At 41.6% G+C, this 25,324-nt stretch overlaps 1 protein-coding gene across 2 annotated transcripts in view; it reads left to right on the plus strand.

The window, feature by feature from the left end:
- The first annotated feature begins 18,329 nt into the window (after positions 1-18,329).
- The window catches only part of ALCAM (activated leukocyte cell adhesion molecule), a 188,670-nt gene continuing 181,675 nt past the window's right edge, over positions 18,330-25,324 (plus strand). The window contains exon 1 of one of the 2 annotated variants that reach the window (XM_014564247.2): positions 18,330-18,985. In XM_014564247.2, the coding sequence (XP_014419733.1) occupies positions 18,913-18,985 (73 nt within the window). In that variant the 5' untranslated portion in view covers positions 18,330-18,912. The remainder of the gene's footprint in view (positions 18,986-25,324) is intronic. The other variant, XM_014564246.2, reaches the window with a different exon arrangement.

Consider the following 25,324-nt stretch of genomic DNA (forward strand, 5'->3'; position numbering starts at 1 on the left):
ACACTCTTAGTTACTCATGTACAGAACAGGCTAGACCTGGATTATCAGTACTTCATGTGAAAAGGACCCAGAGATCTTACTCTGTTCCTACCTTGTGTTTGGCAAGATAGACATGCCTCCAACTGTGTGGCATGGTTGCCAAGGAATCTAATGAGATAGCCTCCATCAAGAATATAATGCCTAGAGGGGAGAATATAGCTCAAGTGGTAGAGCACATGCTTAGCATGCACAAGGTCCTGGGTTCAATCCCCAGTACTTCCTCTATAAATAAATAAATAAATATACCTAATTACCTACCCTCCCCCACACAAAAAACTCAAAGGAAAAGAATAGAATGCCCATACAAATGGCCAATAGACACATGAAAAATGTTCAATATAGCCAATTATAAGAGAAATTCAAATCAAAACTATAATGAGGTATCACCTCACATCAGTCAGAATGGCCATCATTCAAAAGTCCACAAACAATAAATGCTGGAGAGGGTGTGGAGAAAAGGGAAGCCTCCTACACTGTTGGTGGAAATGTAGTTTGGTGCAGCCATTATGGAAAACCGTATGGAGATTCCTCAAAAAACTGAAAATAGACTTACCATATGATTCAGCAAACCCACTCCTGAGCATATATTCCAGAGTGAACTCTAATTCAAAAAGATACATGCACCCCAATGTTCATAGCAGCACTATATACAATAGCCACATAATGGAAACAACCTAAATGTCCATCAACAGATGACTGGATAAAGAAGTTGGAATATACTTATACAATGGAATACTACTCAGTCATAAAAAGAATAAAATAATGCCATGCAGCAACATGGATGGACCTAGAGATTGTCATTCTAAGTAAAGTTAGCCAGAAAGAGAAAGAAAAATACCATATGATATCACTCATATGTGGAATCTTAAAAAAAGAAAAAAGAGGACACTAATGAACTCATCTACAAAACAGAAACAGGCTCCCAGACATAGTAAACAATCTTATGGTTACCAGGAGAAAGGGGGTGAGAAGGGATGAATTTGGGAGTTTGAGATTTGCAAATGTTAGCCACTATATATAAAAACAGATTTTAAAAAATCTTATGTATAGCACAGGGAACTATATTCAATATCTTATAATAACCTTTAATGAAAAAGAATATGAAAATGAATATATGTATGTATATGCATGACAGGGACATTGTGCTGTACACCAGAAATTGACACATTGTAACTGACTATACTTCAATTAAAAAAGTAAATAATAAAAAGAAAAATAAAGAATAGACTGTCAGACCTGTGAGATAATATCTCCCCTAATTGATACTAGTTACATAATAATTAGGCTATTGCATGTCTTTCTGGTGCAGCTCTTGAAGAGGCATATAGGTAAACTAGACGTTTTCATGAACAGGCAGTTGGTGGTAGAGTGAAAAATCATTACAGATGAACAGCAGTTGAAGGAACTGGAAAATCTTAGTTTGAAATGGAGAAGATAAAGATAGGCTATAATAACTGTGTTTAGAAATTTTTTTAAAATTTATGAATAAGAGGGCACATATCTTAGCTCAGGATGCTATAGCAAAACACCATAGACTGGGTGACTTAAACAACAGATGTTTATTTCTCACAATTCCAGACGCTGGAAAGCCCAAGCCCAAGGTGCCCAAGTAGATATGGTTTTTGGTGAGGGCTCTCTTCCTGGTTTGTAATGACTGGCATTTTGCTGTGTGTTCACATGCCCTTTCATCAGTGCATGCTCCTGGAAAGTCCACTTGTCTCTTCTTCTTTTTTTCAGGGCACTAATCCATCATGAGGGAACCACTCTCATGACCTCATCTATGTTTAATTACCTCCCAAAAGCCCTGCCCCCAAATACCATCACACTGAGGGTTAGGGCTTCAACATATGAACTGGGGGTGAGGAGGATACAGACATTCAGACCATAACAGTCCACACCTCCTTTATGCTTCTCCAAGTAAATACTAGAGACTACAGATGGAAGCTATGAGGGATGAGGTTTAGGCTAATTAAAAAGGATCTTTACAGGAGGTGCACAGTGTAGCTCCAAAAAGAACAGATTAATTCAGGAAAGTAGCGATCTCTCTCCCAACACTGATGGCATTGAAATGGAGTCTGGAAGACCATTTATCAGGGATGTTGTTACTAGGAATAGCTACTATTTATTAGTGGTTACTACTGACAAGGAATTATTTGATGTGCTGCCCCTGCATATTCTACTTAATACTCACAGTGGCCCTGGAAGATGAGATCTATTTTGTCATCATTCTTAAATGAAGGGTCCAAAGCTTAGAGAGGTTAAGTAATTTGCCCCAAATCACATAATTCATGAAAGGCAGAAAGCACATCTGTCTTACATCCAGAAACTGAGTTCTCACTCACATTTGTCAAGCTATAGAAAGGATTTGGTTCACTAGGAGAGAAGCTGTATTATGTGGTCTTGTAATTCAAAGTCTACTTAATTGTTACAAAATACAAATGTATTACCTAGGAAGTATAAAACAGTAGGGAAAGTAGACACCAGGGGGAATGGAAAAAAGTGGTAGATAAAATTTAATGAGGGAGGGAAAAGTTTGGAAAGATCCTAAGTAAAAGGCACTGGTCCAGGAAAAACACATTCCTGGCTGGAGGAAGGCAGGGGGCATTTCCTGAGGATTGTGCACACACGAGAGAAAGGTGAAGGCAGAGTACAAGGCAGCAAAGACAGAAAACATACCAGAAATTTCCCTGTCATAACAGAGGCAGGATTTGGCCATCTGAAGTGAGGTTCCAAACACCACATTTCATGGAAAGTCAGAAAGAACTAAGGCAAACAAATACAAAATATCATCTCCACGTCATGTCCAGTGAGCTTGATTTCATTATTTTTCCTATAGGTTATTAATTAGCATCCGTCCCTAACAAAAAAGCAGCAGCAGATAGATGCTAATTGGATGTAAATAGACTATTTTCAAGCCTTCCTCCATTCATGTATGTGCACATTCATTTATTCAACAAACATTTATCTAGCACCTTCTGTTTGCTGGGCACTTTTCTTGGCACTAAGGATACAGCAGAAAAAATATATATATAAAATCTCCACCTCACCCATCAAAATAATTCTGTGTCTTCACAGAGTGTAATCCCTGGAGCAGAAAAGCACATGAAAAAAGCAAGACGAATCTGTAAAATTTAAGATGTGTTAAAAAGTCAGAGTGCTAAGGAGAAAACAAAGCAAGGGAAAAAAATAGGAAGTGAACATGGAGACTTGTTGAAAATTTTGATCAGATATTACCTAAATATTCAAACTAAGAAGGAGAGTGGGAAAATGCTCAAGAAAAGAGGACGTGTTGGGGCCCCATGTAGGTTTAAAATTTGTGCTTATGAATCACAAACACTGTGAAAGGTTTCATAGCAAAGTGAAAAAGACATCCAGAAAAATCACTTCCCTTCTTTTATCTTCAATTCCTCATCTTTAAAATGGGAATCCTAACATTAGCCCTCTAGGCCACGTGAGGCATGTGCACATCTCGAATGTGGCCTTCAAAATGAAAAACAATATATACGTGTGACTTCACTTTACTACAAAAAATGATTTATATTTTTGAAAATCCCCTCCTCATCTCCTCATCTCTGAATATATATAGAGAGAGATAGATACAAATATACTTGCACACACACAAATATACACAGGTACACACACACCCCCCACGTTGTATCCAGCCCATCTCATATCTCATGTAAGCCATCTAGCACAAATATTCAGACAAGGACTAGGCAAGTCTGTGGTGGAACGGGGGCCTCTAAGTCTCTCAGGAGCCTCTCAGCAGACAGAGAGCAGTATATTCCTCCCCAACTCAGGTCTCCTTGCATTACTGAACACTCTCTTCAGAGCTTTTTTTTAATCACCTCCTGAAATGCTGGTTTCCTTCCTCCATCCAAGATACTCAACAAAATGGAACTTGTCAACTGTGCTTATGGTAATAAATCTCCTTTCCAGCATTTCTCCTGACACTCTAATGCCTTCCTGAACATAATAGAAAGGTCATTTTCCACCTGAATTCATCTTCTCCAAGCTACCTTATATTTCTGCAAATCCAAGTTTCAACAAGTTTGATTCCGTTCCTTCTACAGTATTTTATTTGCTTTAACCAAGCTCAGAATCCCAACAGCAACCCCACGCTCTCCTCTAATTGCCTGAGTGGGGATTATGTTTTATTGGCTGACTGTAGAATGTAGATACATTTTGAAAGCTGAACTGTTCCTTTTTCTTGAGTGACAGAGAATTAAATGCTCTCTTTCAGATATTGCTGTAGGATTTCTTATGATTTTCTTTCACACATCAATTCAATAACTTTCTATGTATCAATTATGCCAAGATCAGCATTGTCACCTAAATATAAATCAGTCCCCCAACACCCCTAAGACATGAAGGGCCTTTCATTTCAGCAACGAGGTCAGCTGTATTGGCTAGTTCACAATCCTGTCTCCGGTTTCCGGAGGAGAATTCACGTTGTAACCTTCCAGAAATTACACATTTTTCGTTGCTGAGGAATTCCTTCTAGTAAAAATAGCAGTATTTATTCTGGGTAGGTCCAGGTGTTTATTTAGGTACAATCATCATTTCAAGACATTCTGTGGAATGTACAGTCATTTATAATGAGTGTCTATGGGGGCAGTAGGACTACTAGGGAGGGGCTCACTGGCAAAAATTTGGGAAAACCTTGGACTTCTTTTTGCCAATGATAATGACAAGACATAAGCATGTTCTTGCTTATTTTGTTTAACATGTTTGTGGCGTTCTTTTCTCTCTGTGTATCAGTCAACCCATTTGCCGGAAACGATGAATCAGCGGCTTCTGACCAGGGAGTCAGGCTGCGGCCCTTCATCTAGACGAACGGAACCCCGGGAGGATTGCAAGGGACCACACCTTGACCACGATGTCTTCTGTGACAGGCAGGAACCACGCGACCCGAACCGGGGGACTGGCAGTGCTCCAGCCTCTCGGGGCAGCGGGGGACAAGGCGCGGCCAGCCGGGCGTGTCGGATCCCGAGTCAGGAGCCAGGGACCACGCGCGGTGTCTGTCCCGAGGGTGGTAGACAAGACGGTCCTGGGCCATGGAAATCAGTTTCCTCTCCGAAAGACAGTGGTTTGCTGAAGAGGAAGAGCGACGGTTCCCTTTGGGATCCTGCCAACTCTCCGGGCACATCCGCCGGCCCTCCTCCGGCCGCGGGCTCGGCCAGGGCTTGGGCAGGGAGGGGCAGGTGACAGCTGGAGAGAAGGGCGGAGGGACCCGGGGGGCGGAGGGACCCGGGGGAGCGGAGGGGAGGAGAGAAAAAACGAGAGGGAGAAAAAACCGGGTCAGCTTCCTGGCCTGTGCCTTCTCAGGACCAAACCCAACTCGTGTCTGGAGAATGGGCCGGCTGCTGGGGGCCCGGAAGGATGCGGGGCCGTGGACCGCGGGGGAGAACCTTGGTGCGCAGGCTGGAAGAAGAGCACGGTCGGAGGAAGGCAGGAGGGAGAGAAAACGAAAGCACCCCTATTTGTTTCTGTTTCTATTTCTGTTTTTGTTTGTTGTTTTCTCTCCCGAACGCAGAAGGGAATCAGTCGTTTCCCTGGTCTGGGGAGCATCCAACATTTAGTGGGAACGAGAGCATTGTTTTCTTCTTTGAAACTGCTTCTCTCTCCACCTCCTTGGTTTTTCTCCTTCCCTACTTTATTTTCTGGTATCCCAATCCCACAGCATCCCTAGTCTAATTCCTGGCCTGCCTTTTGGGCTAATTGAATGAATATTTCTCGGTTTTCATGTCTTGTGTATCAGGGTTTGGTTTTGGTTTTGTTTTAACCCGTTCAGTACCTCCAGACTATACTCTTCCTCAAACCTGAACTTCCACTCTCGAAGTTCCATTCCTTTGAGTCCACCGGTTTCGAAGTCAAGTGGGCCTTCCCTGCCGGCCCCCTTGTTTTCATTCCAAGACCCTTGCATTCCAACCCCTCGCTGGGTTGCTGTTTTGCCCTCGAGGCTCTCAGAGCACATCAAAGTAATTTGCTTTAACTGCCCTTACACCCAAGTGGTGCCTACTGGGGGTCTGTTCTCTAGACTGGGAATCCTCACTGCTTTACTCCTTTGTTTTCTTTTTAAACCTGTCTCAGTTCCTAATACTAACAATAATAGAAATGCTTTAGACAAAGCTGCAAAGAGCTGCTCTCTGCACACTGAACACAGTACTTCCCTTCTCTTTCCCCTACCATCCTTTTTCTCCCCTTCTCCCGTCTCCTTCCTCCTCAATCTATGGCATCTTAAAAACTAATTCAACATTGTGGACTCAAAGTTGAGAAAAGAGCTGGTATCTGTCATTTTAGCTGTGCTGTACAACTATTCATTCAACAAACATGCACTGAGTACTTACTAGATGCCAGGTTCTGGGAAATGGTCCAGGGATTGAAAAAATAAGTGAGGTTTCTTTTTCATCACTCCTCTCCTATCTCCTCTGTCATCATCATCAACGTCACCTTTTATAATATTCAGAGAGTTATTGAGCCCTGAATATAAGCCAGGCATACAGGTAGGAGCTTTACATGCATTTTCTCTTTTAATTATTATGAGGAGCCTGATAATGGAACATTCTATTTTATAGGTGAGAGAACTGGCAATTACAGAAGTTGAGTAGCTTTCTCAAGCTTATATATTTACTATGTGTTGGTGCAGGGGTTTATAAACCAGACAGCCTGACTCCAGACTTGTGGCACATCACTGCTGAGGAGTCACTGCTCCAGTGTAGGAGCCAGACTTGTAAACAGATAAATACAATTCAAAGAGGTAAGTGCTAGTGCTGTAGAAATACAGAGACAGCATGACTAATACTGCCCAGGGAATCAAGAAATGCTTCTTAAAAGACTACTTGACATGGGAGGTGGGTCTTGAAATATGAGTGAGAGTATCCCAGGAAAACAAAGGGTTGGAGTGATTGGTGCATTTTAGGCTGAGGCAACCACAGATGTAATGAACAAGTGGGAAAAGGCTGCCAGGGTATGTTTAGGAAACAGTGTGTTCAACCTGACTGAAGCCTTGTGTTCATGACAGAGTGTTGTGCTATGAAACTAAGATGGGCAAATATGAAACTAGGGGCAGGAATGTCTAGCTCTTGCTAGGAAGTTTAGCTTTCATCTTGTAGGTAAAATGACTCCAGCAGAGATTTTAAAGATAGAGAGTGACATAATCAAATGTGTGCATCTGTCAGTCTTAAGATGACCACAGGGAGAATGAAGAGTGGAGCTAGGTGCTAGGGTGACTGGTTGGAAAGCTGCTGTACAGATGGTGGGGGCCTGGGCTAGAGGTAGTGAAATTGGAAAGGAGAGATTTTGTTCACCAAAGAATAATGGCATTAAATCTTCTATCAGTTTCGAGAATGAAGGGCTTAAGGCACAAAGAATTTTATTTAAAATAAAAAGGCCTCTTGAGAGAGCACCAAATTAGCCCTCTTACTTTCATAGATATAGTTAAAGTCTATGAAGTTTAGGAAGATTAAACTCCACAATCACTAGTGGAAGAATGGTAATAGCCACCTTTTGTTTAGAGACTATTGTCCACACATTTAGCATCCTTTAATACATTTGACTCTCCTAAATTTTGAAGGTAGTACAAAGCTACTCTTTTGTCCACATAGCAGATAAGGAAGCTGAGGTCAGTAACTTGATGAAGTCTGCAGAGATAATCAGAGGCAGAACTGGGATTAAAAACTAGAAGTGTTTGATCCAGGGGTTCTTGCAGTTTTGTATGCTATGGTCTGAGGTTGAAATTTAGACATCCTTATTCTTGACCTAGTTCTCTCAAGCATCACTGGGCACACATTCCTGACCATCTGAGTGCCTACTCTACGAATATGTCCTGAAGTAGCATTTATTGTGAATTCACTGTCTACCAAACACACTAAGTTAGATACTCTGATGATCCTTCCTAAGATGGGGTTTTTACAGTGAATAAAAAAGCAAATACAACAACATACAGCCAGAAACCTAGCTAATCAAAACTTTGAAAGGTATACACATGAAGGATCAAGGGCTGTTGAAGAAATAGCTACTGCTATTCAGCACTTTCCTACACCATGGCCTTCACATGTATTATTTTACTTAAGAAAGCTGACTTAGACAGGCGAAATAACTTGCTCAGTGTCACATAACTACTAGATCAACGAGCCATAACCCAAGCTCCAGTTTATCTGACACTGAACTCAAGCTCTTAAGCATTATTAGAGTGCTTGGTGAACACTCAAGTCAGTTCCATGGACAGCAGTAGTGTGCTAGTAGTTTAACAACCAGCTCTCAAAATCAGAAACAAAAACAGCTCTGATTTGTAGTGTTTGCCAATTTCTGATTTCCACAGCATGTAAATAATTGCACAGTTGCAATTTCTAGTTGCCAGTGTGACATCACTGAAGGCAGCATAGAGAAGTGACGTGCACGAGCAGCCCTGGAGAGCCTTCAGCCTCCTGCTGTACCACCGAGGAGGAGAAGCTCAGGCAGCGTGTTAGAAGAGAAATGGAAGAAATTTGGAGTAATTCTTGGAAAAAGAAGGAGTAATACATGAAGGCTGGAATGGGGATTAGTCTAGTTTTATTCAAAGAAGGTAGATAGGTTGAGCTAATTGTGGTTAGATTAAATAGAAAATGTGATTTAGGATTGGCTGGGGGTAATTACTTGCTTAAAATCAGCATTCCTGGGCAATGGCAATTTGCTTGAAAAAAAGATCACGTGTTGATTTATTTCATCTAAAACTTTCTCCAGGCACTTGTCCCAATAATTGCCAAACCTGAAAATATACTTAAAAGACTGAAATTGAAGCTAGAGGAATCAAAAAGATTGGCCAATATGAATTTCTGCTATTTATCTACTTTTTTCTTTCTTTATGGCAGGGACAACAGCAGACTGAAGATGGTGATAAATTGATGGAAAATGAGCCTTAGCAAATATATGGACAATAAAGTTGAAAAGAGTTACTCTGTGCTCACCTTCAAAAGAAGCCCTGAGGAAATACCTGCTTGTTCGGCAGACTGTCTGAATGTATGTTATATTGACCTTGTATTCAGGGGAACTAAATATACTTGCAAATCTCTCAGAATATTTATTTTGTCACTTGATTTCACATCCTGCTAAGCACAGACCAACACCAGCGCTTCCCTTTTCCCCACATCATTAGAGAGTGCATCGGATTATGAGAAGAAAATAACATTAGCTAGTACCTGCAAATAATGCCTGTTTTCCCTTTGTGCCAGTAATCTAGCCCTTTCAAAGAAGCAAGGATGAAAATAAGATTAGGTTTCCTATGTTGCAGAATGTTTCTGTTTTTTCCCCTTGATAATCAAAAAGACTTGTTGTACAAAGTCTGGATAGAAAGCAAATTGGTCCTAAGAACCAATTAAAAAATAACATAAAGGAAATGAAGTAGATTTCTACCATAGATTTTGTTTGTTTGTTTGTTTGCTCCTTGGGGAATGGCCCACATCCCTGCGATTCTGAGGTACTGAAAAGTATGATGCCCACCTGCCCTCTGGATGCAGGTGGGGCAAACGACTCTGGCCAGGCCAGTCGTGGTCCTGGATCTTCTTATTCACAGAAATTATTCAGGAGATGGGCAAAGCCAATCAAACTTTCCCAAGAGTGGGAGTATATCTCTCCCTTTAGGATTTCCGTCTCTGTGAATATAGGCTTAGGTCTGAGGTAAAGATCTTTTCAGCAGGGAGGGAGCTGTTCTGCAGCAGAGAAAATTGAGAAAACAGTCAGAGACAGGCAAAGGCATGCAGAGCTGAAGTATGAGGAAAGGACAAAGCACCTTGATGACTTTGCTCAATTGTTTCAATGATGCCATACTGAAAAATAGACACTCTTTGGGGATTCCCAGTCACTTAAACCCGTGAGTCCCCCCTCTTTTTTTTTTTTTTTTTTTTTTTTTGATTAAGCTATTTGGACTGGGTTTTTGTCACTTTCAGTTGAAAGTATCCTGACCATTACTAAACCTTAGTAAAAATTTCCCCTATGTGATGACAAACTCTTGCTGGTTGACTAGGATTATGAAAATAATGTCTCCCAGCCTAAAAACAAAAAAAAGCAGATGGGGGAAATACCAAGAAATAAATTCCCTTTTAGCCTATATTCTAAGATATGCTGACATATGTTATTTTGTTTTTCTGACCGGTAACTCATCGCTCTTGAAACATCTCTTTCATTGGCACACAGACCACGGTACATTCATTCCTTCTTTCATAAATTGTCATGGCTTTATTATTTGACTGAAAACACTGAGCCTTCACAGAAGAAGCCAAAGACAAGGTGCTAAGTTGGGAGGCAAAGAAAGGAGAAGGAAATGTGATCAAATGTTAGAACTGGAAGGACGAATCAGCACTAGAAAAATAGTCTTCACATTTTAGATTTCATGGCAGGAATTCAAGCGGATGGTGGAAAATCATCTCAAGATAGAGTAATTTGGGAATTTTTCTTAGACTCTCTGGGAAGATCCCAGAAGTTGAAGATGGTAGGAGGGCAGAAGTGAGATGATTCAGTTGCTGGTGTGGAGTAACCCAGCCTCTTCTTCTCAGTCAGGCTAAATGAGTATGATTCCCCCGCTATTCACACTTCAAGGTGCCCTTGACATGCCTTTGCCTTTAAAGGTTGAATTTAGAGTTCGTTTAATCCTGAACTCAAGATTTGACTCAGCCCTGAAAAAAATCTGAGAAATAACCATGGCCCTTGCTGTCTTTTGAAATATCCTTGAGTCTAGGAAAAATAATGGAGAGTTCTGCTCTTTGGGGACTCTCTTCTCACTTGATGTGTTAAGCAGTCTTGGACAGTGTGCATCACTTTATAACCTGGTTGTCATTCTCCATAAAAAGGCAAATCATTTTCCTGTAGAAATGTATCAATTAACTAGTTTTAACCGAATTTCAAAACTAGAAGCAATAGCCAAACATCATTTAACCTACCTCCCTGCCAGCTAGAACCCATCACAGATTCTGGTGATTTCACTGAAAGTATGTACATGCTAATAAATCTTTTTATGCACTGGCTTATATAGCTCTTTTAAAACGTACTGTATTTTCTCATAAGCTTTTCACCTTGAGGTTACAATTACTAAGTGAATTTTTTGCTCTTACAAAGAAAAGTAAACACATTAAACACCTCCGTGTAATGTTAAAATGCTGGACATTAAATTAAATCAAATATTTGTCCTATAGCGCTGTTAGCTGAACAGGTTATGAATCATCTATGTTTGTGGAATTGCTTTGAATTATAATTTTGCCAAATCCACCCTGTAAAGAACAAAGCATAAAGAACACTGAGGCTTAAAATCTTGAGTACTGAACCACCTCTGCAGACTTTGCAATATTGATACTGCATCCATAATCATGCCTTAGTGAAATGTGATGCAGAACATTATTAAGAATGTTTGTTCTGAAAAGAGTCTGGATAAATACACTATATTTAAATATTGATTAATAATGTCTAATATGCATCCAATTTTTTCTTATTATTATTATTATGAGAATTTGACTAAAACGTTACAGAGTATCTTGTTTATTTACTCTACCAGAAAGTGGTCCATTTGCATTTAAGCGAGAGTGGTACCCATACCTGTGTAAATGTTGGTTAAGTCTTCTGGCTCCTGGGACCTCAATTACCTCATCTGTCATATGATATAGCTAGACTGGTGCTGAATGCTGAAAAGCTTTAAAGTGTCTAAAGGAGGAAGTGAAACCTTCAGGCTGCATATCAAACTTCAGCCAAAAGAGCCCTACTTGCATCAGTTTATTAATTACCTTACAAAATAATATATTATTCATTCAAGTATTCATGAATTGATGAACTCATTCATCAACTAGCATGGTGTGACTACTAATGTGTCTGTCTATTCTAGGCAGATAGTAAAGAATAAAACAGACACACGTTTCTGCCCTCATTGAGCTTTCAATCTAGTTGAGGGGGGCAGACCATATCCAAGATACGTAAGTTAAATACCTATTATGTTATATAGTGATAGAGTTGATGGAGAAAAGACTGTAGCAGGAAAGGGAGATAAGGAGGGCTGGGGTTAGGGGTTGAAATTTTAAACAGTTGTTCATGGAAAGCTTTGATGAGAAGGTAATATTTGAACAAATACCTTGAAAGAGGTGATGTAGTAAGCTACACTAGTAACTGGGGAAACGAGTTCTAAGGATTAGAGACAACAAGCGGAAAGGCCCTGATGTGGGAATATGGAAGGTATATTTAGGAATAGTGAGGAGACTGCTGTGGTTTGAATGGGTCAGACAAAGGGGAAGTAGCAAATTGGACTTTAGAGTAAGGCTACATTAGAAGAAAAAGTTTTGTATTTCAATAAAGATTGAAAACTTTTCATTTACATTACTTACAAGCTCTGGGAAACATTAAAATTCTAAGATTCTTTTGTATATTACATAATCAATGAGACTTCATTCAGTGTTATTAATCTTTTTTTTTTTGCTAATTAATATCACTCTTTAGGGGTTATAAATTTATGCAAGAATTTCTTCTTAATACTTTCCTGTAAATTCAACTATCTTACTTATTTTAAGGAGAAAGAGTATAGATAGCCTGGGCCTAGTTAGTATTTTATTAATTTGGCTTTCAGAAGTCCATTAAATCCATGATGATTTGTTTGTTTTAGAAAATCAAATATACATTGTTTTCACATTTCTACAGTCACTATATATCCACCTCAAACTCCTGAATGAAAGTATCATAGATCATAATGGCTAGCAGATACATGACAAAACAAGTAGAGAGAACTCTGGAGAACTTCTTGAGATGTAATCAAGTTGCAATTTCCTTTAAGGTATCAAACATTTGAATAACCACAGTGAGTCACTTTCTGCTTACTGAAAACTGAAATAACTGTTAAAAGTTGAAAACACATAGAGATCTCTGAAAAGGAACTCTCAAGTTGTAGGGTGAACCCAGACTGTTATAATTTTTGAGTACATTTAATGTACCTACTGAAATCACTGATGAATTTTGAGTGTTTAATACACTGAGAGTTTTTGGCATCTATTTTATAGTTAGGGTGTAGATTTCATAGTAAAAGAGCTTAGCCAGATTCATTCTCCATTTCTCATGTCTAAGACAGGAAGGAAAATGACTAAGTGGATTTCTACTTTGACTGAAATAGCTATGAATTTCTCTTTGTACCCAGACATTGAGAGCTCTACAGTCTGAAATAAGAACATAATGTTTACCATAAGCTTTGAAAGTTTCTGCCCTCCTGAGCTCCAGTCATATGGCTTTATTAGCCAATGCTGTTGAAGATGTGAGCTGCAAAATCTTGTTGAAGTGATAACTGATATTATTACTAACAATTTAAGTTCAACAATAAAATTTAAGGGAATATTTCTTGGGAGTATCTGCCCTCCAGTCCATATCTAGAGTCATTCTAGGAATCATTGACTTAAAAACCTTAGGGTCCAGAAATAAAACACATCTGTTATCTATACCTGTGTAATCTTTGTGCCTTTTGAAAATAGTTATATATTCCTAGACTTAATATAAATGCCACTTAGCCCTTAATTTCAATTTTTGTCATCAGTGCACTAGGCAAGGCCCTTACTGTCCCCTGCCTGGTCACTCAAAACCTTTACTAGTCAGGTTTCTATTCTCAGCATGGCTCTTTTTCTTTTATTCTCATTGATCTGGCAAATGGATTTTTTCACTCTCTTGTTCTGTAGATTGTTTCCTCAGTTTATATTTGAAAGTTTTCACTGTAGTGACTAGGACTTGACTCATTCTATTTGCCTTTCCTAAACTTTAGTCAGACTAGTTGTGATATTGTAAGTTATACTAAGAAATATAATATCTGATTTTGACTTCATTCCTGACACAGAGCTCCTAAAACCTTTGGAATTTCCTAAGTAAGGAGAGTGATAAAAATATCTTTGGTTATGTTAGTGCGGTGACTTTTGGAAAGCCCCTAGGTCACCTAAGGATGAGGCCTGGTTGCCAGGAAATCCAACTGTGTGATTAGTGGGTGAAACTTTTAGTCCCATTTCTGGACCTCCTGGGAGGGGAGAGGGGCTAGAAACTGAGTTCAATCACCAGTGGCCAAGAATGTAATCAGCAATGTCTACATAATGAAGTCTCCATTAAAACCTGAAAGGACTGGGTCCCAAGAGCTTCCAGGTTGGTGAACACATGGCAATTTGGGGAGAATGTGTGTATTCTCCTTCCCCTGTGTTTCTCTTCCATCTGGTTGATGCTATCACCAGGTAGATACTGTCAAAACTGAGTTTAATTGTGAACATCCAGCTGGTGTCCAAGAAGTGCTTGGTGGTGTGAGAAAAAACCCACACACTGGAATTGATACCAGAATCACACCAGTCCAATCACTGAAGACCCAGTGGAAACACATTTCATCTCCTTATTTCACTCTCCCTGTTATGTTTCGAGATCTATGTTTTATAAAGAAGAACTCTTTCTCACACCTTATCATTCATACATAAATACTTATAGAGTAACCAGTGTATTTACAAAAGTATTGGCTAGAAATGTGTAATCATCCATGGGGGGGGGGGTGTGGGGAAGAGGGGAAGAAAGTGAATCAGATTCGTTGCCTGCTCTTGAATTGCATACACATTTTGTTCAAAAACTAGGGAGGCACAGAAAATACTATGATAAAGGTGGTAAAGAACAAATGTCACCAGCCTCCAAAACCATCTTTGGGAAATTTCATCTCCAGTGGGAAATTGTTTCCACTAATCAGAAGAAAAAAATCACCTCAACTCTTCAAATGCCTCATCTGCCTCACCTGTTTTCACATACTGATGGGTTAGTACAGATAGGGCAAAGGTTCCCAGCCTGAGCCTCTGGGGTCCTGAGTTCTGATTTCAACAGTTTCTAAGTAGGGAAGTTGCCTGCTGTGCTATGTCACTACTTTGAGAATACTGTCCTGATTGATGGTGAATTCTTTTATATTGGAAATGCAAAACACTTCTCATGTTTCAGGTAACAAGAAATATGTTTTTCTCTGGTTGAACATTATTCATTTTATTTCTTGCAATAAGAAGCACTCATTATGATGCTCTGATGCATGACTAAACTGGTAAATATCATTGGAATACTATGTATTCTCAGTTGTAAGAAAAGCGATTGTGATCCGGATGCAGCTAGAAAATATCCTCCAGTTAAGAACCAGGTCAGGTGAATCCAATCTCCCATTCCCTAGATTTTGAAAGACAAATACTCTCTCAACTACATTGTTTTGTGGAGTTTACACCTCAAGATGATTTCTGACTCTGAGCTCTTACTCTAAATTATTTCAGTCTAGAAATGTTCTTGTCATCATTTCACATGCACTGAACCTGGCTCATGCAGATAGGGTGCACTGCCTTATTAATCTCCTCAAGGAAAATGTATTTGAGAAGTGGGGCTTTATTAAAGTTTGGGAAAGATAAAGGAATTTATGTTTAAATCAAACCCCTCCCAACCAAAAGGACAGTCATAAATTCACTGTTAGATATTTCTGATTAGCAAAATGGATAGTGATAGAAATGAAGCTCTAACATCAAAGTGCTTTAAGTAGAAGGCATTACTTTTTACTATCACTATGAATCACTGTGTGACCTTGGGAAATTTACTTCATGTCTCTGGGCTTCAGTTTCTTCATGAGTAGAATGAAGATGATAATAGCATCTACCTCAGAGGGTTCTTTTGAGGGGAAATTATTCCATTAATTCATATAAATTGCTTAGAATAACCTAATTTCTAGTAACTGTCCAATAACTGTAACTGATTATTTATAAGCTATTTGAAGGGTTTCCACCATTTCTAAACTCATAATTGTATTGCTTAGTCCTTGTCCCTTCTTTTCTCAGCATCCCTCTCTACATTCTTATTTCTGTTATTTTGTAATTCTTCATTTTATTTTTATTATATTGTTTATTACAGAGTAGTTGCACCATCACTTTTGTGGTCTACCTATATGTGACTAGTGGCTTTTGGAGTTACTGCTCCTAGTGTCTTTTTAAGGCATTTTCTCATACAAGGACCAATTCCTCTCTAAAAGGAATTCTGGAAGCAACTTACATACAATCATATTTGTCCTAAATATGTGGATGTATAATATACTTAATTCATAGAATGTATATCATTTCAATTTAGCTGCACATCTTTGAAGGTGGTACTGTGATGGATTACCACACTTTGATTATAAGAGACTGAGTTTTGCTCAAGGTCACCTGCTGAATGCAGAGCAGAGATTTTTAACTAGACTCTGATTACTCCCCAAAGCCCAAGCTCCTTCTACTGTATCTAGCCAGTTATTTGTGTGATCTTGTTTAATCCTCACAGAAATCTCAGGAGGCTGGCACTATTGTTACCACTTTTACAAGTAAGGAAACTGAGCCTTATGTTGAGTTCACCAAAATTACACAGCTGGTAAATATCAAAGCCCAAAATCAGAGTGTACCTTTTGCAGCTCTACTTTTTAACAATCATGCTGTGTTAACTCCTACCCCAAAATAAAAGGGATCAGATAGACAGTTGGGGGGGGGGGGTCCAGGTTAAATACATAGTTAGGATGATTGGTTCAAATACAAGCTACTTAGAGCCACTGTTAAAAGAAAACCAATTCCCTAAAGGAATTCTACAGAATCCCATAGGAATGCTAGCAATTCAGCCAAATTTAGCTCATGGAATACTGAATTAAAAGGCATTTGCCTGTAGCATTAGCCTTCCTGTTGGTTCAGAAGATGCAAATGAAACGTTAACGTTAAAATCAAGCGGGAGAAACTACTTATTTTGAGAGGAAAAATATAAGAGCTCTACTCTAGAATACTGTTAACGTAATGTAAGGAGAACCGGGAGGACAAGACTGGCAGGCTTTCGGAAAAAACCACAGCGGAAGACGGAGCTTAATAGTCTCCAGCATGAAAAGATAAAAGAATTCAAAGACCAGTGTGTGTGTATGTGTGTGTGTGTGTCTGTGTCTGTGTGTGTGTGTGTGTGTGTGTGTGTGTGCGCGCGCGCCCTTGTTTTATTACTTCTCCTGCTGCCAGCTCCCTCACTCCAATCTAGCTGGTGACTCGAAGCCTTCTGATGAAAGCACAGTATATGACGATTACTAGTTGGCATTCTCTGCTGGAAACTGGCCTCACACAGGGGTGACCCTGTGATGCACGGAAGGCTATTTAATGCCCTGGCGAAGTGGTTCTGGGACCAAGATTTTATTATGCTTGGTGGATGAGAGTTGTGATCCCATGTCCCTGATTTAGAGCCACTTAGGGCTCCGATAGCTCCACCCGGGTGTTCTAGAGGAAAATACTCCTTCGCGCTCTCCGCCTGATCTGAAAGAGACACAGCGTCCCGATGTTCCGCCTGGGAGGTGGTTCAGTCTTTAGAAATTGCCAGAGAAGCCTGTCCATCTGCTGGGATGCCTGGCTTTCTGGAACGGACAAGGAGGAGCTTGGCTTTTAATCTGCGTAACCTGAGGATTTACTGTTTGTAACTGAAAATTGCCGCTTAATTCAAAATAAAAGAGACACACGTTTCTGGCTTTTGTAGACATTGGGAAAATCCGTGTGACGAAGTATGATCTAGAAATTTCCGATTTAATTTCCCCAGGGAAAGGGTAAACATTTTCTATTTGGTACTGGGCAGTAGACTCAAGTGGTCTGCCTATAAAAGAAGGTATGTGAGAGAAGGGGCTGTGGGGGGGAGTAGGGGGGGAATCAGCCTAGTACGTGGATACCCCACCTGCCCCTCGCCAACCAATAGCTAGCTGTTCCTGTTAATTCCCAGGAAGCAAGTTCCCACCTTTGTCACCTCCTCCAGTCCCTTCCTTCCTCCTTCGCTCTTGCCCTGATCAGTGCGCGCCCCCGGCAAGCTCCCTACCCCCACCTCCCAGCCCCACTACTCTTTATAGAAGGAGGCTGCAGTATCACAGCCAAAAAACCCCCGAGAAGTTAGCCAGCGGATGGGCGTCTGGGGGCAAAAGGGCAATTTGGCTTTTCCAACCGCGGCTAAGCTGCGTGGGCAGAGTGAACTGAGAGGCCGTATCACGAGGGCAACGGCAACGCCACAGGGAAGTGTCAGTCCCGGGGGCCCCGCCGGCGCGCGCTGCTCCAGTGTCTGCTCCCTATTGGCGGGCGTGGCCCTGGGGCGGTGCCACGAGAAGGCCCCGCCCACTGGGGCGGTGAGACGCCGGCACGCACCTCCCCCGCGAAGTTCCAGAGCTAGATTCAGTGTCCGATTCGGTCTTGCAGCGCCTCTAGGCTGCGGATCTGGCTCCAACCACCTGCGCTTGGCTCTGCGTCCTGGGAAGCGGGGAGGAGAGAGGAGAGAGGGAGGAGGCGAGGGGAGGAGGAGAGCGGCAGCTTACACACGCCTTCCAGTCTCTCCAGTCAGAGCAGCTCAGAGACCGCTGCTGGCGCCGCTGCTATCGCTGCCGCTGCTGTCGCTGCCGTCGCTGCCGCCGCCGCTGCCACCTGAGGAGACCGCCTGGACCTGTCGCCACCCCCTGTCGCCACCCCCGGCGGTTCCTTTCTAGCACTGGGCTTTTTATGCACACTGACACTACCATTATTATTATTATTATTATTCCAAGAGAAGGAAAATAACAGACCAGCTAAAAAGAACAGCGTCCACCTTTACTCAAGTGTCTCCCGGGAAGAGAGGGTCGCCGGTCCCGGGAGGAGCAGCCACAGGGGCCAAGGGCGGGTGTTGAAGGGAAGGCAGGAGGAGTTGGGGCACTGCGCGGTGGAAAGTTGCGGCCCGCGGAGATCCGAAGGTGCAGCGCCACAGCCCAGGGGGCGGTGTGTCTGGGAGAAGCCGCTGCCCCCTGTGTCCCGACCCGCGAGCGCGCGGGCAGCGCGAGGCCGAGGACGACGCCCCCTCCTGTTGCGTGGACTCTGAAGGTGGCCCCAAAGGAGGAGGAATATGGCATCGAAGGCGGCCCCCTCCTGCCGTCTGGTCATCTGTCTCTTGATCTCCGCTGCAGTCCTCAGGCCAGGTGAGCAGGGGCCTCGAAGCAGCCCCAGGCCGACCTGGGACGGGGGCAGTTTCCTAGGTCCCCAGCCGGGGCCTTGCACCCCCGTGGCGGTGCGCCCAGAAACGTAGGGGAGATAAGGGGACGGCGGTGCGGGCACAGAGCTGGCCCTGGGTTCCCTCACCTGTGTCCCACGTTTGGGCTCGGCCGGTTAGCTCAAGTTCGGGCAGCGACTGGGGTCACTGGTTGAAATCTCCCGGAAGTTTGGGTGCGGCCGGGGTCGGGGCTCCAGGGGCCCGCGGGCAGGATTCGTCTGGCTCCCCCTACGGTTCCCTCCTGGGCGCGAGCTCTCGCCCTGTGACAGTCCCTCCAGTCTCTGAATATCAAAGTCCACGTCACTGCGCTCTGGGCAGTTTTTCTTTCGCTTAGCTCTGAGAGGCAATAACTCGCACTTTTTCCTGATAAATCCCCTGGTAACTTCCCCTGGGTATGAGGTGAAGGAGGGGTGCGAGGGATAGAAGAGAAAGGGAGGACCTTAATCACTCCCTTTAAAAACCTCCTAAAGCTTAGATCTGGTTTGGACGCCCCCTCCCCCATTGTCTGTGTGGGTGGTGAGGGTAGGGGTGGCGGCGGCAAAGAACGCAGCCTGGACTGGAATTCGCAGCCAGGTTTTTGAGCCCTTAGTGAGGGGGTTGTGGATTGTTCAGGACTTGTGATTCAACCTCAGTTCTAGTTCTGTATCGAGTCTCAGAAGAAAAAAAAGGGCAAAACCCCCTACAACTAATATATCTCGCCTGGGAATCCCTTTCCTCACCCTTGGGGACGTCCCCTGGCGTTGTCATCCTTAGACCTGCTGGGCGGCTGACGCGAGTGGGTCCTAACAGGGCATAATGTGTGCTCGCCGTCACTGGACAGAGCAGCAGGTTAATTTTTCGTTAGAGTTGAGGATTTGGGGGGAAATTTTTCTTCTTCTGAAGTTTTGATGTTTAGCCCCTCGTAGACGGTTGCAAGTAAAACTCTTACTTCCTGTTATTTCGGCTTCTGTTTGTTCTCTTGACCTTTTCTTTAGTTTTCGTGAAAGAAAAACTCACTTCCTTTTCGCATTTTAATTTCTGCACATCCCTTCAGTTGTTGACTAGCTGAGGTCAAGGAAGAGATTTGAAAGCCTCTGAATCTCTCGAGGAAAAGGGGCAGAGTGGGGCTGTGGGCTCGAGTCCTAGTGTTTGTGAACTGCCGCTGCTGTGTGTTCGTGGTGCTGGCACGCGGGGGCGGGGGCCGCCCCCTCCCGATCTCTTTTTTAAAGTTACATTTCTGGTTGAGGTAATGAGCTCACCTGCTGTTGTTCTGAGGCTAGAGAAAGAGGCGTCTGTGACAAATCTCCGATTCTGGGGCGGGGACTGTGAAACGGGAGTTGAACCGGATTTAAAGCAGGTGGGGTGGGGTGAGAACACCCGGGAGGTGGGAAGGGGAGACCCCCTTGGGTTTGGCACGGTATGGATTTTCACTTTTTTCTTGATTCCAGTGTCCGATGTGGGAAGGAAGGGCACTCTGGAGCGGAGGGGAGAGGAAGGAGACTGAGGGTGATGCAGTTTGTAAAATGCAAAGATCCACACGCCCACTGTTGGTTTTCAGTTCAACCCCATCGCCACTTTTAGAGTGTAGACTTACCTACACCCCCACCCCGGGACCACACGCACACGCCCGATTTCCTTTTCGGTGCTGGAATTTCTTTTCAGTCGGGCCACCTCGGAGGACAGGTTTTTCCGCACATGTAACTGCTAAAAAGGGAGAGGTTCCGCTTTCAGATCTTCGCCGCGATTCTTTTGGCGCAGCCAGCTTACGTTTCTAGCCGGCACCCAGCTGCGCGCTTTCAGCCAGCCGGGGAGCGCGCTCTCACCGCCGCCAACTCGCGGCCGATCTGGAGGTCAGAAGCCTCAGACCCTCAAATCCGCGGTTTCCTTGAATTCACCAGGCTGGCATGTGCGCCAAGTTCTCGGTGCGTGGTCAGTGTGTTTTAAAAGACAGGATTATGGCACTAAAAGCTCTCTGTCGAGACTCAGGACTCAAGTCCTGGAGGGCAAGTGCGCCTCCTTCGGAGCCCTCTGCGAAGCTGAGCCCGGTGGGGGTGCAGTGCCAGTAGCTGGCTTAGTCCAAGGGACTGACTGCCCTGCCTGCAAGCCCTTCATTTCCGGAGCAGTTTTGATAGTGAAAATAGAGTTTTTGAAACTGCCCCTTCAGGTCCTTTGGTCTGCAGTCGCTACATAGTTATTGACATATTTTAGCCATGGCATGTTACCTGTTTTGAAGGGAGGGGGAGAATATCTGTGAACCACGGAACCTGAATTCGGAGATAAAGGCAATGAAGTATATGCTTAGCATCCGAGGGAGTAGGAATCTCATTATTCTTGTAGAAAGAGCGTCAGCCTGTGGTGACATTTTGTATTGCTTTAAAAAAGGCTTTCCTTGATTATTTACAACAAGGAGGTGCGGCCCTGCGGTTAACTGTTTCTTCTCTTGAGTCAGCAGTGTGCACCCCTCTCTGAAATATTTTTTAATTGGTTACTAATATTATAGGGTTCGTTCCGAGACATAAACGCACTGAAAGCTTTTTTTTTTTTCTTTTCATAGTAAGACGTTATGTTGGGAATGTATCCGTTTATCTCAATAGGCCTTGGGAAAAGCATCAATTCGTATAATGCCCTTTCAGGCTACCGGGTGTGGGGTCTTAAAATTCGTAATTTCAAAACTGAAAACTGCTTAGTAGTCAGCAAAATTGCTTTTTCCTTGATGATTTATTTAGTCTAATAGCAATTTATAATTTAATGAGGCACTATTTTCAGTAAACTGCTTTTCTAGTTTTGGTTCAGGACCATATACCTCCAGGCACTTGAGCAAGTCATTTCACCATTTTGGGCTTCAGCATTCTCATGTATAAGAGAAAGGATGAATTGGACCAGGGCTCTGCTCTGAGAGCTCTGCCAGCTCAAAATTCTGTTTCTAATGACCTAAGGTAAAAAGCCCATTTAGGCAAGGCACAGTCATTTTTTAATTGTACTTTACTAATGCTTTCAGACAGTCTGGACAGACACAATTCATATAAATTCTATTCCTAGAGAAATGTCAATGGCTCCCAATTGCTAGTTTCCGTCTTTTCCCCCTACTTTTATAAACTTATTGTATCTTGTGTTTACTCCTCCAGGCCTGAATAAGGCTATTTAAAAAACATATATGTATATACATAATACAGAGAGAATTAATCTCCTGTTCTTCTGGGAAAAGAGACATCAACAGTCGGAAAGAGTTTTAGGTCTTAAAAAAAAGCTTAATAAAAGCCATCCCTTCTGGAAGCCTGGCTCTATTTAAACTGTGTGTATAGTTCCTAGAATGAAATGTAAGTGATGGCTGACGCTAATATGTTCATGTGAAAAAGCCTTATATGTATGCCCTAAAAATGTTCCTAAACAAAGAAGTTGATTTGTTCCATGGTTGTAAGCGCAATACAGAAGGCAATAGAAAATACTAATGCTTTCAGTTGTTTTCAAATCTGTAGAAATCCAAAATACTTTCATGACCAGATTCCAAACTTCGTCATTTTAAAAAATTCAAACTAGCTTCTCTCTTAAAATAGAAATTTAAAAGGGAATGCTTGTTTACTGTTGACTTATTAAAAAAGAAGAAAATCAATAAAAACCTACTTTAAGAGTCCTAAGTGTTAACAGAAGATTCTTTGTATTGGAATCAGTACTCCTGTGTTCAGTTTTTAGCTGTGCCATAAAAGAATGTTGTGACCTTGGGAAAGTTATTTTTCTATTCTGTAGAATTATCTGTAAAATTATCTCCCTATGTAATGCATAGTTCTGATTTTGGCGAGATTGGTAACTCCTTGCCCAGCATTTGAATTTTTCAAGTAAAACATGCTATATTAATTAAGACTTCTATTGCAGTCTCAATAGAATAACACTCTTTAATTTATTACCCTTAATTATCACTTTGACCATTTTATTAAAAACAGGCAAAAAATGTTTCCTTTTTCTCCTTTTTTTCTCCCTCAAGTTTTCATGATACTAAACTAAACTTTGTAAAACTGAGCACTAAGTTGTCAGCATTACTTAGTGTAAGATGGCAGCATTTTGTCACATAGTATTTTAAATGCTTTATAATCACCTTGTTTTATATTCCCAAACACGCCTCTTTCTGCTCTGGCCATTTATTCCACATAAAACGTCATCAAAGAGTTCTAGCTCTCTGAAGCTATTAACTCAAGTAGACACATGCAATATATATCCCAAATATGCAGAAGAGCCACATTAGTGCGGCTATGATAAAAGAGGATCTCTGGGCCTGTGTGTCTACATAGAAACTTGAATTCCTCTCAAATTGTTAATTTTATTCCTCACTGTTAGGTTTTCACAAAGGCCCATTTTATTTCTTATACATGAATCTATGTGGCATACTAAGAAGTGAGCTAACTCACTGGAATGCTAAAGAAAGTTTTCTTGGGTGTGGTGGGTGATGAATGAATATTTGATTATTACTTTTGGGTATCAACTCCTTTTTATTTTCAATTAAAAAATGAAAAAGGCCAGAAAAATGTCTATTTATATTCTCAGTACTTTTTTTGTTAAGGCAGAAGTTCCCCTTCCCTATGGAGAACAAAGCCATGACTAAAATAATCTTCTCTATTTAAGAAGAGGATATTATAGGCTATTTGATAAGGTTAAATCCTCCAGTAACTACAAGTATCCCTATAGTGTACAAAGTATTATCATATATTTGGAGTTACTGATATTTTCATCCAGCTAATTCCTCTCTTTAAACCACAAAATTTATATTCTTTCCTCCCAACCTTATTGGACAGAATACCATATATATTTCAGCTCGGACTAATTCCAAATGTGCTGTGGTATTCCGTAATTGTTTTATGGTAACCTATTATCATAGCCCATTATTGTAGTGTATGTTCCAAGAATAAAATTAGCTTTTAGCGCTTCCTCTCTTATTTATCCAGTCAGTTCTCAATTATCCATTCCATTCAAGGGGAAATCAGGGTTGTGCACGATCCAAAACAGTTTCTAAACAAAGGATTACATAATTCAACTTTGAGTTGAGGTGCTTCAGTGAACGTGACTTTGTCTGATCTTCTAGGAATTCATAATATTGCAACATAATGAAACTAAACTGTGGGAGAATAGACTAATCAAAAATTAGACGGGTATCCAGCATCCCTGGCTTGCTTCCCCCACTTTTTTCCCCTCTAAAGCTCTGTTTTCTACCACTCCATGAACCATTCATCTTGGTATATCCAAGATAGTCCCAGTTTATGCCTGGTTTATTCATTTATCAGTGGTACCCTTTTCACTCTCAAAAGGGCAGTTTGGATGACAAATTATATGGTCACCATAATTATTTAATGACTTGACTGTCTATGTGTCTGTCTTGGAATACTTAACTACAAGACATGCATTCCTTATCCTGACAAACTGCATATTTCTAATCTTTTTTTTTATTTAAGTATCAGCTACTGTGAAGTATCAAAAAGGGGCTTTGTGTGTCCCCTTAATGTCAAGTATAAGAGAGATTATACTCTGAAACCCAGAATACCATAGTAGCTGTGGAACATTAAAGATCCCATGGTTTGGAATGGAAACCAAATCCACCTGAGATGCCAAGAGACTAATGGTGTTTGAAATTCACCTGGGAGCTGTATTTAGCTATGGCATTACCTAGGGAAGGCCTATTTCAATTTGATCCTGAAATCATTTCTTAACCAATTGCACGAATCCCATTCTGTTCCTCAGTGAGGTTTCTCAGTTGCTCCACTATCAATTTAGATCTAAAATAAATTACCAGGGATGTCTATAAAACTGAAGAAAGGTCTCAAGTCTTTTTGTCCATATGAGCTACACTTCTATCAGTTAGATATGGTGACCTGACTTGGGGCAGCCAACATATGGTAGGACAGTTGGTGCGGAGACTGACTATCCTAATTGGGCACTCACATGTTATTTGGATCAGCTGTCTCTGAGTGTCTCAGGTATTCAGAAAATTCCAAAAGTGGATGGGGGTAGGAAAGGTGAGAGGGTATTTTCTAAGCACACAGGTAAAGGATGCCATAGATTTGTCTTTATTAATAGGACGGAATGAAGGGAGAGGACATTGGACACTGTGGCTAAAATTCTTGTCAGCATATTCTCTAATAGTTGGGAGATTTCTGGGTATAAAATTTACCTAAGTCCAAATCAAGCAAACAACCTAAAAAGAAGTTTAAGCTACTCTTACTGAAATTTTGAACCATGGTGTATTAGCTGACTGTGCCATAAAATAAAGTACTCCAAAGCACAGTGCTTTAAAACAGCCATTTTA

This window comes from Camelus ferus, chromosome 1, assembly GCF_009834535.1.
Source record: "Camelus ferus isolate YT-003-E chromosome 1, BCGSAC_Cfer_1.0, whole genome shotgun sequence".
Taxonomy (NCBI): Eukaryota; Metazoa; Chordata; class Mammalia; order Artiodactyla; family Camelidae; genus Camelus; species Camelus ferus.